The sequence below is a fragment of the Chiloscyllium plagiosum genome, chromosome 30 (genome assembly GCF_004010195.1).
Source record: "Chiloscyllium plagiosum isolate BGI_BamShark_2017 chromosome 30, ASM401019v2, whole genome shotgun sequence".
Lineage (NCBI taxonomy): Eukaryota > Metazoa > Chordata > Chondrichthyes > Orectolobiformes > Hemiscylliidae > Chiloscyllium > Chiloscyllium plagiosum.
Window position 1 is genome coordinate 15,308,235 of NC_057739.1, and position 13,905 is coordinate 15,322,139.

The window sequence follows — 13,905 nt, forward strand, 5'->3', positions numbered from 1 at the left end:
TGGTGGACATTGAAAGGCATGCCAATTGAATGTGGGCTCAGTTCATTATCTTACTGTTAAAATGTTTGAAGTCGTGGAGAAGATTTAAATGATTTGAAACTTTCAAAAATTTTAAATCAGCTTGCAAAAAATATCAGAGGTATATTGTATTAATGTATTTTTTTCTGTAAATCCCATGTAAACACATTTGCACATCTGGAACAACATGTAAGTTAAAAAGATATCAAACGTAAGCTTGCAATGTTGTGTTTGATTGCACATAGGGTGACTAATCAGGGATTATGAACGATTATTCTCTTGTGTATCTTGTATTTGTTGGGAATCAATATATCATAACTGAAAAACATTATTATAAGATATCCAAAAGCTGACATATGAACCTAATTTTTGTAGTTTATTTTAAAAGGACACCATTGTTGAGTTTAAAAGTCAGCTTTATGTTTATAACATCGATTTCACCAGCCTTATCAATGCAACAGTGTTTGTTGGCAGAAGTCAATATATACAACTGAAGTACTGTGATAATTTACACACCATGTCCATACACAGCAAGACTTGACCAACATTCAAGCTTGGGCTGCTCATGGGCAAGTAACATTCAGACCACACACAGACCAGGCAATGAACATCTCCAACAAGAGAGAATATCCCCTTTTGTATTATTATTTGCTAAATCCCCCACTATCAGCATCCTGGATTTTACCATTGACCAGAAACTGATTTGGACCAGCTATACATATACTGTGCTGGGAAATCTGCAATGAGGAACTCACCTCATGTCTCCCCCGAGCCTGTTCATCACAAGAAGGCACAAGTCAGGAGTGTGTTGGAACACTCTCCATTTATCTCGATGAGTGCAGCTCTAACAATACTGAAGAGGCTTGGCACCAGTGTAGATGCTCTATTGTAATTTATAGCTATCGAGAGTCCATGCAAAACAGAAAAATATTAAAAGAATAGCTCATAGCAAACTTTACAATCATCACTTAAAAAAATAACAAAAATCTAATTCATAGAGAGTGTACTTAGGCTAAACTTTACCCAGAATGTTATCCAAATCTCCCACTACTCCATTGGTGTTTCTGGAAACAGCACAGCAGGAAAAGCACACAAAAATCCTCAGTGGAAATTCAACCACTTTGTGTCTAACAGGCTCCATTCCACTCCTGGCCATTGTCTGAGGTTAAACCAGACACATTGCCAACTTGGCATCATACTTGACCCCAAGCTAATCTTCCAACCCCATATCCTTTCAATCACCAAATCTATTTACTTCCACAAATGCAAAAGCAAAGTACTGCAAATGCTGAGAATTTGAAAACAAAAACAGAAAATGCTGGAAGTATATGATGGATTTGCAAACGTCACTGGAAAGGGAAACAATGACAATACCCCAGGTTGATGACACTTTATCAGATCTATTCTTCAGATGGTGAAGCAGTCCATGCCCACGGGCAGCAGGATCTGGACAGGCTTGGACTGATAAGTTAACAATCACGCCACACAAATCCCAAGGTGTGGCAGCATGGTGTGTATCATCTACAAGATGGATAATCGCACCTCGCCAAGGATCCATCAGTGCTACCTTCTAAACCCTTGACCTCAGCAACCTGGAAGGATAGGGGCAGCAGACGCTTGGGAGTACCACCATCTGCAAGTTTCTTTCCAAACCTCACAGCCTCCTGACCTGAAAACATAACCACAGCTGCTTCAATATTATCAATATCACAGTTGGCCAAACTCACAGAACTCTCACCCTCACAGGACTGTAGGTCCATCAACACCACATGAAAGGCAACAGCTCACGAAACCAGTTCAACACTTCCTTCTTAAGGACAAAGTTAAACATCACACAATACCAAGTATTCATTCAACTGGTTTATTTGGAAGCACTAGCTTTCGGAGTGCTGCTCCTTCATCAGGTGGTTGTCTTAAGGACAATTAGGGATCAGCAATAAATACTGGTTGTGCCAATGACACTCACATTCCAAGAACAAAAGAAAACATAATTTTGGTTACTAATGGATTTTGTTTTTGTAAGTCATAGAATCAGAGGGTTAAAAAGAGGCCCTTCAGCCCATCAAATCTCTACTAACAAGAGCTATGCGAAATCTGAACTGATCCCACTTTCCAGCACTTGGCCCAAACATTATGACATTTCAAGTGCTCATCCAAGTACTTTTTAAAAGTTTCAAGGTTTCCCACCTCAACTACCTTCCCAATCTCAAATATTGTTCCATAATATTTCTACAACATGTCTTGTGACATTTTACCATAGTAAGAGTGCTGTATAAATTCAAGCTTGATTTGGTTTAGTGCTCAGATTACTCTTTCTAAATCTTCACATCCATGACTGCAGAAATGTCATTATGTGTATTTGAGTTTGACCTTGCAGTAACATATCTGTTAATACTGCAGCTTCAGACATAAGAAGCTCAAGCCCACTGCTCTCCCAGCATAATTCACTTGTTCTTAAATCTCCGGGTTACTTTGCAGGAGGGGATAAAAGTATCAATTTTACAATATAATGTGACAACCACACAATGAAACATTAGTTATTGAGCCTTATGAAGCAGTTCATTGTCATATACTCAAGGCTGTTTGAGAGGCTTTAGTATTCATTTGTATTGTCAGCTTTGTGTTTGTTGAGGGGTTATGACAGCTGTTCAGGATTTGTATGCATTATTTTCAGAATCAGGCTTTTTTTTGTGTAGAGTCTCGGCAATAATTTTTAAATTATTGACAGAACATGGAAGTCTAGGGTTAGCATGAGAAGTCTTGAAACATGGATGGAAAGCAGAGTTGAGAAATTCAACTACATAAAAAATGAAAGAAGATACAACAAACTGGTATGTGGATCTTCTGATCCACTTGGAAACTGAGGACTTTTAAAAGTAAATTAATATTCCCAGTGATCAGCTGGATGGAACCACATCAAAAGCTTGCAAGTTTTAAGACTTGCTGTAAGAAACAAATAAAATTAACATTGACTGATCTTACTTATTTGCCAACTAATACTTTAATCAATAGAAAATATACCCTTAATTAATGCAACTGATCAAACATTGAGGTGCAATGGTCATGTCACTGACTCTGAGCTAGGAGGCCTGTGTGCAAATCTCACCAGTTTCAGAAGTGTGTGACTATGGGGAGGTGATAGCCTTATGATATTATCACTACATTATTAATCCAGAGACCCTGATGCTATTCGAGTGACCAAGGTTTGAATCCTACCATGGCAATCGTAGAATTTGAATTCAATGAATATCTGGAATTAGGAGTCTAATGATAACTGTGAAGCCATTGTTGATTGTCAAGAAAACCCATCTGGTTCACTAATGTCCTCTGGAGAAGGAAACTGCCATCCTTATCTGGTCTGACCTACATGTGACTCCAGACCCACAGCAATGTGGTTGACAATCAAGGGATAGGTCATAAATGCTGGCGTAGCCAGAGACACACATATCTGGTGAGTGATTAATAAACAAAAAAGCTTGATTAGGAAATATCTGCAACTGATGATCTTATGCCACATTTTTACATGCTGCACTCTCCACTGCGTTATAGCCTTTACAGGAATCACAGGAATAGTTACTCCGACTGAAATGCAAGAATTACAAGCAGGGATGTGACATTTGCTCCTCCTCCCCTGATCCACTATTCAGTAAAATCATGGCTGATCTTTCTGTGGACTAACTCCACCTTCCCGTCTGCTCCCCAATCCCTTGACTCCTTTGTCACTTAAAAATCTATCAAAAAACATCCATAAATATGTTCAATGATTCAGTCTCTGTTATTTTCTGGGACTTGAATTCCTTAGACGAAGCAGAGAAGAACAATTCTCAGTGGTGTCTTAACTAAAGTCGAACCCTTATCCTAGATGTTGCCCGACTGGAAAATAATGAGTTGAATTTTAACAGAATTTGGCTAAATCTCACTTGGATCGAGGTTCACTGAGGGTTCTCTTTGTGAGGCCTAGCAGGATTTCTCATGCAACTTTTTGAAACTCGCCTCATCACCCATGACCCTGCCATGCCCCATTCATTATACATTCCCTTTCACCAGAGTCAGAAGCATTCTCCACTGCCAGAGCTTACTGGAATTCCTAGCTCCATATTTAAAACCCAAGCATGCACCCAGTCAAGTGCTGCATGCCAGTGTTGCCCCTCACCATGCATGTTGTGGGGAATCAAAACTGAACGCTTCTCAGGTTACATAGGTGGCACAGCTGACACTGCTTCATACCTCCTTCAGAAATGTGTCGCTATTTCAGAACCCAAAATTTACACAGCTTACCCATCTGTAGCCTCAAACCGCCATCCCCGCCCACCCATCCTCGAAGCTTGTCTGAGCTTTCCCCCAATTCCCAGTGAAGGTTGACATCATCTCATTGCTCAAGCGGCAAAACTTTTATAGACAGTGATTGATCACTGCGTCAGCTCACATTTACAGGAATGAGTGTCAGTTAAGTGTTGTCTAGCTTGTTGTGCTTTATCATAGAATCATAGAATCTCTACTGTCTGAAAGGAAGCCATTTGGCCCACCTAGTCCATACCAACCCTCCAAAGAGCATCCTACCCTGACCCACCCTCCTCGTTTGTTCATATAACCCTGCATTTTCCACGGTTAATCCATCTAGCCTGCACAGCCCTGGACACTATGGGGTTACAGTCCAGGAGCGGTGCTGCCACCACCATCAGTTTTCCTGATGTATACGTTACACTTTTTCTGAAAATAGAAACTTATGCAACACCACCTGTGGACAATGGGACTGTCTGAAAAGTGTCCAAACAATTGCAAACATTGCTGGTTGCCATCCTTCTGGCATCAGATTTAGATGGTTTCTTGTAAGTGGTCTAAAAATATAATCAAACAGAAGTACAAGTGAGTCGTAGCCTTCATTGATGAACCTGTTTAGCAATTCAATAAGATTGTGGTTAAACCTCAATTTCACGGTCACTTTCCACTGTATTCTCTTAGGGTCCAAAATATCCATCAATTTCATTTATTTCAACTTTCTGGGATAGAAAATTAAATAATACACAGTCTTTTGAGTGAGAATCTAACTCCTTATCTGAGTTGTGAGTGGCTGACTCTATCCTGAGCTGTGACTGACCATTGGACTTCCTAAACATGAGAAATAGATTCTCATCATCTCTTCTGTCAAAGCCTCCAGGAAGTTCAATTGCCTGTTTTACATTTGGAGCAGAATGCCCTGTCTAAGATCACAATATTCTTGTCCAAGCGTTGGACTGTATGTAGATATAATATTGTATGTAGATTGGGTCAATCAATGCAGCTTGGATGTAACATTGTGTTATGTAATTGAAGTCAAGTTTTATTAAAACTCACTCATGGGATGAGGGCATTGCTGGCTAGGCCAATACTTATTGTCCATCCCTAATTGACCAGAGGGCACTTAAGAGTGAAGCACATTGCTGTGGGTCTGGAGTCACATGTCAGCCAGACCAGGTGAGGATGGCACTTTCCTTCTCTGAAGGACAGTAGTGAACCAGATAAGTTTTTCCTGACAATTGATAATTAATTCATGGTCAACATTAGACTCTTAATTCTACCATCTGCTGTAGCAGGATTTTACCTGAGTCTCTGGATTAACAAGTAATACCATTAGGCTTTCACCTCCCCCTTATCATCCAGGATAATTCTTTTATGAATTGTGGGAAAAAAAGTGTAAGCATTCAGAACTTTAAAAATCTATTTGTTACTGTTGTTTAATGTTTCATGTCCATAGAGAATTAAACAGAGTGGGAAGATCTCTAAAATTTCACTGACTGTGATTGGCATGCTAGGGAGCAGTGATCTATGCAGGTGTGCAATAAGTACCCTCAGGGCTTCCTTCTGCCCTTACAGAGAGTGAGAGGATGCCATCTCTGAATCTAAAACATAAATGAGATGTACAGAAAACACTCAGCAACTGAAACACAGCATCTGTCGGAGGCAAGCAAAGTGAACATTTCAGTGTTGTCCTGGTTGAAAGTCTGACCGTCTGAGTATTTCCAGCATTTCTTTTGTTTCTTGTTTCACATTTCTAACAGGGAAAGTATTTTGTTTGCACCACTATTCCGCCAACTGGCCCCTTTGTCAAGGGGGCTGGTAGCCCATAGCTCCCTGTGGTTTCACAGCACTTTGTTGTTTTGTATAGGAATGAGCATACGTCAGGAAATGAAAGAAATGTTGACACCAGCTAAGTATCTAACACATTGCATACAATAACAAGTGTTAAGATGTTCTGTCCAATCAATACTGATGAACATACCAGAACAGATTATATCTTCTCTATTAAATCTTCCGGAGCAGCACTCTGTTAGACTATTTATATTCAGCTGTCTTGAGGGAGCAGTTCAGGCTGGTGAATTGCCCTGGAACGATTTCATTCGTTCTCTGTCTCTGTATGCATTATACAGTGGCTACTGTCATGACCCTCATTGAACCCATGAGATGGTTGCTTTAAACACTGCAGGGAGAGTTTTACATTAAATCTCTGGGGAAGTGGGTTACGGAGTGGCAGCACAATATTGCTTTGTTGTAGCAGTACCTGTCTGAACAAACCCGAGATCATAAAATAAGTCAGGGAGCTGAGAGTGCTTTTGTTTCCAGAGTTTCACCTATGGCAAGAAAGGCTGTATAATCCTAATACCTAGCAATTAATCATTCTTGTATTGATGCGTCCAGAGGGCATGTTTGGACTGCGAGAAATGCTTATTTTAAGCCAATAAAAACAGACTGCTTCCCCATCTCCATTTGAAGCTTGAGGCGAAGATAAGTCAAACTTGACATTTTTAAATTCACGACTTGCACAGCCATCACTTATTAACTCCCTTGCTAAGTGCCCCGCATAATAAAATGGCTATCATTGGAAGCTGCATGGATTAAAGAAAAACAAATAATTAACATAAATTGGTCATATTAGATGTAAATACTGAAATCTGATTGACTGACTTGTCAAACATGCGACTTTTTTTAACAAATAAAAAACTCGGTAAATATGTTTGGGCTCTCAAATAAGTTGTGTATATCAAATCAATTCATGATTTTCCACTTGTCCCACAGGCAACAAAAAAGGTGAAATGACAGGATTACACAAGCTCTTGTCAATCTAAATTTGGAAATAATTCTTATTGTGTTGCACACATGAACTTAAATTCTCAAGTGACAGCACTACAATTAAATTTTTACAAAAGCTTACTTATTTTACTCCAAAAAAGTTCTTCAGTGCTCTTTGTGGCTGATTGAAAGATTTTGTCAAAGTCTAGTTAAACTAATGTGCTCTTTTATTGAGTCTCCCCCTCTGTGGAATGTAATTTCTTAATATGTGTTTGAAATTGGAATAATGCCACTGAAAGTATGAAAATAACGTCTCATCCCTCTTGTGCCCCTTGCTGCATTGCTACTCCAACTACTTTCTGAGGTGACATCAATATTCTTAAAAATCACACAACACCAGGTTATAGTCCAACAGGTTTATTTGAAAGTACATGCTACCTGACGAAGGAGCAGCGCTCCGAAAGCTCGTGCTTCCAAATGAACCTGTTGGACTATAACCTGGTGTTGTGTGATTTTTAACTTTGTCCACCCCAGTCCAACACCGGCAGCCCCACGTCATCAATGTTCTTATTCCCTTTCCACAATGTTGAGGGATTTCTTCCAAAGTATATCTTCAGTAATGGATATTGCATATGATTAACCTGAAATGGATCCTCACTTTCAGTTGCTCAGTAACTTTCCTTCTCTTCCATCAGGTAGTCTTAGAGTATTTGCCACCTCATGTGTCAAATAAAGCTCATGTGTCTGAAACTATGGAGGGGGGGGGAGGGTTCTGCTTTTATACCCATGTGGGTACCAATGATTCAATGACTTGGAACATATAGGAAAAATGCTCACTTTTTAATGTGATGGTGAAAGATTTTTGATGTAGGCATTTCAGTCTGTCTTAAAGAGAAGTGGGAAATAATATTCATATCTTTTGAGAGCATTATTCTGTGGAATTATTTGCAGTAGTTTTCAAGTGCATATACTGAGATCTTTTTTGATCTTAATGGTGGGCCATGTACAGCTCTCCAGTGAGCTTATGTTTTTGACACAGTTCTTGGGTTCTGAGGCAATGCCGAGAGGTTCAAGGTCTGGGCGGCACAGTTGCTCAGAGGTTAGCGCTGCTGCCTCATTGCACCAGGCACCTGGGTTCAATCCCAGCCTTGGGCAACTATGTGGAGTTTACACATTCTCTCCTTGTCTGTGTGGGTTTCCTGCGGATGCTCCAGTTTCCTCCCCAATCCAAAGATGCATAGGTTAGGTGAATTGGCCATGCTGTGGTATCCAGGGTTGTGTAGGTTAGGTGCATTAGTCAGAGGAAATGCTGAGTAATAGGGTAGAGGAATGGGTCTGGGTGGGTTACTCTTCAGAGGGGCGGTGTGGAGTTTTTGGGCCAAGTAGCCTGTTTCCACACTGTGGGGATTCTAACTTACTCAACATCTATTCATCAGAATCTTGGAACACTAGGAAGAAAGTTATCTCATATGATTGTGCATGTCTTCTTGCAGCAAGTCAAGAATGTCAGAAATGTAGGAGCAGTCTGTCGACTCCACCCTTCTCAATGTAGCAGGTGTGTGACCTGAGGGAGGCAGAGTACAATTATTTGTCAGTCAACGTAAATTTATTTTAATGCAATTCCTTTCATCTTCTTGAAGCATACACTCTGACTGAACTGCAGCTTTCTTCTGAAGTTTTCCGTGGCAGAACTTGTTTGCTGGTCACTTCCAGTCTGTAAATATTCAATCATAGAATCTCTACAGTGTGGAAACAGGCCCTTTGACTCAACAAATCCACACCAACCCTTTGAAGAGTACCCCACCCAAACCCATTCCCCATTACTCTACATTTATCACTAATGAATGCACCTAACCCAGACATCCCTGGACACTATGGGCAACTTAGCGTGACCGATTCACCTAACCTGCACATCTTTGGAATGTGGGAGGAAACTGGAGCACCTGGAGGAAACCCATGCAGATATGGGGAGAATGTGCAAACTCCACACAGACAGTCACCCGAGGCTGGGATCGAGACCGGGTCCCTGGCGCTGTGAGACAGCAGTGCTAACCACTGAGCCAACACTGTGGGAATGTTCCTTTAAATCAAGGATAAGGTATAGTTACATCATAAGCTGGATTCAAAAGTGAATGATCACCTTTTTGAGAAATATGCACCAAGACACAAGAAATTAACAATTATTTTCCTGTACTCTACGTTTGTGTAACTGTGTTTGTACTCACTCTTGGCTAAGAACAAAAACAGTGCTAGCAAAGAATCAAAAGTAAACTGCTGCTCTCATTGTTTTCTGCTTCAGCTGATAGAAAACTCCAATCCTCCTGCAGTGCGTTCAACAAGATACTTAGGAACTCTGCTTCTACTGTAGGCAAGTTTGACAAGATAATGAGACAGGAGGAGCACTTTGCATCTGAGTGAGAGCAACTCTTTGTGACTCCACAGCACTGCTCAGTTGGAGCTTTGCACAATTACAGTACAGCAAATCAGACTGGGATCCGGGCCTGACAAACCCGCACAAACTATGGAGACGTCAATGTCCTCTTGATGTCTTGTGTTGACAATACTTGCTGTAGATTGCAGACAACTGAATACAAGCACTTTGATGCACAAACTTGGCTCATAAAATAATTCTGAGATTTAGAGAGTGCATGTAAAAACACTTACAAATTATCCCTCACCTTCTGTCAATTACTTTTTTAAATCTCTGAGTTTGTTTCAAGTGATAAAAATATGACTCTTGTAGTCTGGAGTTATAGCTCTTCAAAAAAACAATTAGGAGCTACATTTTCAAGTCCCTTCCAAGTTGTGTTTTGAGATTAAGTTTCAGACAGAAATCCACAATTTTCTGTCCCCTGTTTCTCTTTTGGATATAACTTTTTCTCCTTTTTGGAGGGTCAATTAGGAGAAACATGTTTTCATTATTACCAACTATCATTCTCAATACCCAGGAGAAATCAGTTCATAGAGGTCACTGGGAATGGAGATTTGAGCATCGAAGGTACTGGGAATGGAGATTTGAGCATTGCAGGTACTGGGAATGGGGATTTGAGCATCGCAGGTACTGGGAATGGGGATTTGAGCATTGCAGGTACTGGGAATGGGGATTTGAGCATTGCAGGTACTGGGAATTCCTGCTTCTGACATCTATGTGCCTTCCAAATCAAGGATGCTGCAGTTAAGTGTGGTTGGTCATTTTCTATCCATCAGTGAGCATGAAGCTCTAGAACAAAAGATTCCCTAATTTGACGCAATTTTAATATCATGATGTGGAGGTAATGGTGTTGGACTGGGTTGGACAAAGTTAGAAGTCACATGACACCAGGTTATCGTCCACAAGCTTCGCCTGACGCTCTTCGAAAGCTTGTGATTTCAAATAAACCTGTTGAATTTTTTGAAATTGGGTTTGAGGCACGTGTTTTGTTAAAATTGGAGAGATTGTCTCTGTACCTAACTGTATGCTACCAGTCCGGAGAATGTTTGATACTGATGTTGGGTGGTGTTCAATGGAAAGTGATGTTCCTCACCTTAATGAGTGCAAAAGAAGTATTTTTAAGATTTAATAGTGTGGGCCATTACTTGTTGTTGAACGTTTTTTTGATAAGTCCTCTCACTGTTCAAAATAAATTTCTAGACTGAAGCTTGCAAAGATAGTAAGCTGATAGAACTGCAGAGCAATCCAGCTCCATCAGCCATTCCTTTTCTCTTGCAATCTCTGCAATTTTAAAATCCTAAGTTACAGCAACCTAAATACCACTTTGTAATTTGCCTCAACTTTCTCATCTACTTCAAACTTGGACATGACCTATGCTTATAGGTCTTGGCTTTTTGCAAGCTTCCAGGACTTAACAAAAGGAAGTGGTTTGTTCATTGCAAGTCAACGAACTGTGCTTTTATTTATTTATAGGTGTCAGTGGAATTCTAAGAGCAGAAGAAGATTCTGGTACAGAAGCAGATGATGAAACGCACCTCACCTTTTACTCGGAACACCGAGGCAGGCGAAGAAGCAAAGGTAATTAGGTATTCAACGTGGAACAGCAACCTCACAGAGTTGCAATCAGAAGTGAGAGTGGTGGTTAAATTTTTGAGTTCAAATTAATTTAGCAGTTACAAGAGTGCAGTAATTTTTCATTTCGGCCACATGCCCAATGTAAAAGAACAATTATTTGTCCAAGTTTCAGTTTCTGTCAGAGTGAGAAGCAAAAATATGCTGACTCTTACACATCTTTACGGTGTAGCAATTCAACATAAGCTAATTTCAGACATACTCTGTCAACTTCTATCACATGCTTGGCACATGATTTGAGGAAAGCTACAAACAAATATGCGTCTAGGTTTTTCAACATTTTATGGCAAATACAGAGAATTTTAAGATTAATATTTGTTCAGAAACCAGTGCTGTACTAGTTTGCTCAAAGCTGGTTTGAACAAATTTTAAATTGTTTGCAATTCAACATTGTTACTTTAATATTAGCTGAGGAGGTTAATTCTACAGTGATTTTATGATGCCTTTTGAAAAACACCAACAGGTCTCAAAGGAAAAAGTAAAAGAAAAGCATAACAGGGAAAGGAAGTTCAGAAGGATGGATATGGAAGTCAAACAGACTGATCATAATTTCCTTAACTCCTCATCGGCACAAAACTACAAATTGACATGTCCATGGCTCATTTGAAGAGCGAAATTTCCCAAGCTTGTTAGACACCAAAACTCTTGTCTTGCAATCTACACTTTTTGTCCTTACTGTGTTTGTGTGAATGTACATTTTACTTCCCTTTATCCTTGTTATAATTTTGCCTAAGTTGTGTGTTTCCTACATTCAGAATGACAAAATTTTATTCACAACGTAAAATCTGAAAGTTGCAGACTCTTTTCAGCCAGTTACAGATTCCCCAGGAGTCCTTCCCACAAATGTCCATGGCCCTAATGACTGTTAAATGACCACTTGAAAAACAAAGTATTGCTCTTCTGTTCCTTCAGAACAGAAGGAAATGACCTTGGGCTTGCTGAACCTGAAATGATTTCCTGCAGCACTAATTTGGGAAATGTGCTGTCCAGTGAAACAGACAAACATGGAGATTTAATGCAAAGACGGCCTTGTTGATCTTTATAGTCTTTGTAGTTGCTCTGTTGTTCTTATTCGTTAAAACGCTTTGTATTATCTTTAACCTTTCCTGCCAAGGTATCTTATATGTCTCTTCGCCTTCCTGATTGCCTTCTTAAGAATATCCGCACACTCTTTATACTCTTCAACAGATTCAGTTGATCATAGTTGTCTATATATAATATGATTTGTTTTTATTCTTGACTAGAACCTCAGTATCTTTGTCCATCCATTGATCTCAAATCAGCATTACCTTTCACTCTAACAGGAACATAACACTTCTCATTATCACACTTTTGAAGGCCTCTCACTTGTCAGTCATCCCTTTATTGTGAATAATCTAATCCAGTCAACTTTTGGAAATTCTTGTTTCATGACCTTAAAATTTGCCTTAGTCCAATCGAGAACTTTAACTTTTATGGAAGACTTACTTCACTCCTCGAAAACAGTACTGAAATGGAAGAGATATTATATCGCTCTGCCTCCCACCTATGGGAAATACCAAAGACTTCACTTGTCCACCTCCTCACTTGGTGAGTATCGATCAATGCTGTGTTCATCCCACACAAAAAAATTCAGTACCAATGATGCAAAGTGAAGTATCACCACTTTGTCATTTTGATACTTCATTGTTGCCTCTTATTTTATACTAAGTCTTTTCAAAAAAATATTTCTTGCGATGAGGTAAATTATTGCAAGGCTAAAATTCATTGCTTAACTTCAGTAGCTTGTAAAATAGGTTGTTAGCCATTTTCTTGAACTGTCAACCATCTTGAACCAAAGTTCATGTGGTGAAGTTACTTCCATAAAGCTGTTCAGCTTGGAGTTCAAGAACTGTAGCCTCCTGATGATTATTTTGCTGTCTGTCCTAAGCATGATGCTGTGTGATTAATGGGGAAATTGGGAGTGATGGTATTTACATGGACAGTATCTGTTTAATAGTGGAGCTGATGCTATGGAAGTCTTTGTGCTTTGCTGGAATGTAATCTCTAGCTAATACACATCGATATTTGGAACAAAAGGATGTTTAATACGGTAATTGGCATGTTAACTTGAGATTCATGACTTACTGAAGTGTTTGATTTGGCTGAACATGGTTCTGGCCTCAAACACTGCCCTGACTAACTACAACAACACTTCTCTGGAGCTGAAATGATTGGCCTTCAGCTACCACAGCTAACTTCCTTCATACCAGGTTGATTTTAACCACTGGAGAGTTCTACTTTATCCATACACAGTCATTTTCACCTCATCTCTTGAATTCAGCTGTTGCATCTATGTTGAGACCAGGCCATAAGGAGGCCTAAAGTTGAATAGTAACCAAACTAAGCATGTGCCATATCAGAACATGTTAATGATTCCTTCATGACTTTGCCGATTGTCCATGGGACAGGAATGCAGTAATTAATCAAACTTATTTTTAATGCTTTCTCTGGACACATTTATTTCACATTTGCTTGGAAGATGGTAATTCTCTCTCCTTAAGCAGATTGGTGAGGGTTGCAACTCCTTATGGAATACTGGTGTCAACACTCCAACTCAGATATTGCCAGACCCACTCAAAATCTGATGTTTCAAACCAGCCTTCCATTCATAGCATTCACATGGAGTCTTTGATTTCTTTAATTCTCTTGAGATTTTCTTTCGGAGAAGTTTAATAGTGCATTAATAACTTATTTTAGCATGTATAATCTTCTTTTTAATGCTGCAACATATGGTGATTAAAATGAATTCGGAATGT

At 39.6% G+C, this 13,905-nt stretch overlaps 1 protein-coding gene across 1 annotated transcript in view; it reads left to right on the top strand.

Annotated features, from left to right (window-relative positions):
• The window catches only part of LOC122564758 (astrotactin-2-like), a 1,559,828-nt gene that overhangs the window by 511,777 nt on the left and 1,034,146 nt on the right, over positions 1 to 13,905 (top strand). The window contains exon 6 of the mRNA XM_043719930.1: positions 10,989 to 11,074. Within this exon, the coding sequence (XP_043575865.1) occupies positions 10,989 to 11,074 (86 nt within the window). The remainder of the gene's footprint in view (positions 1 to 10,988; positions 11,075 to 13,905) is intronic.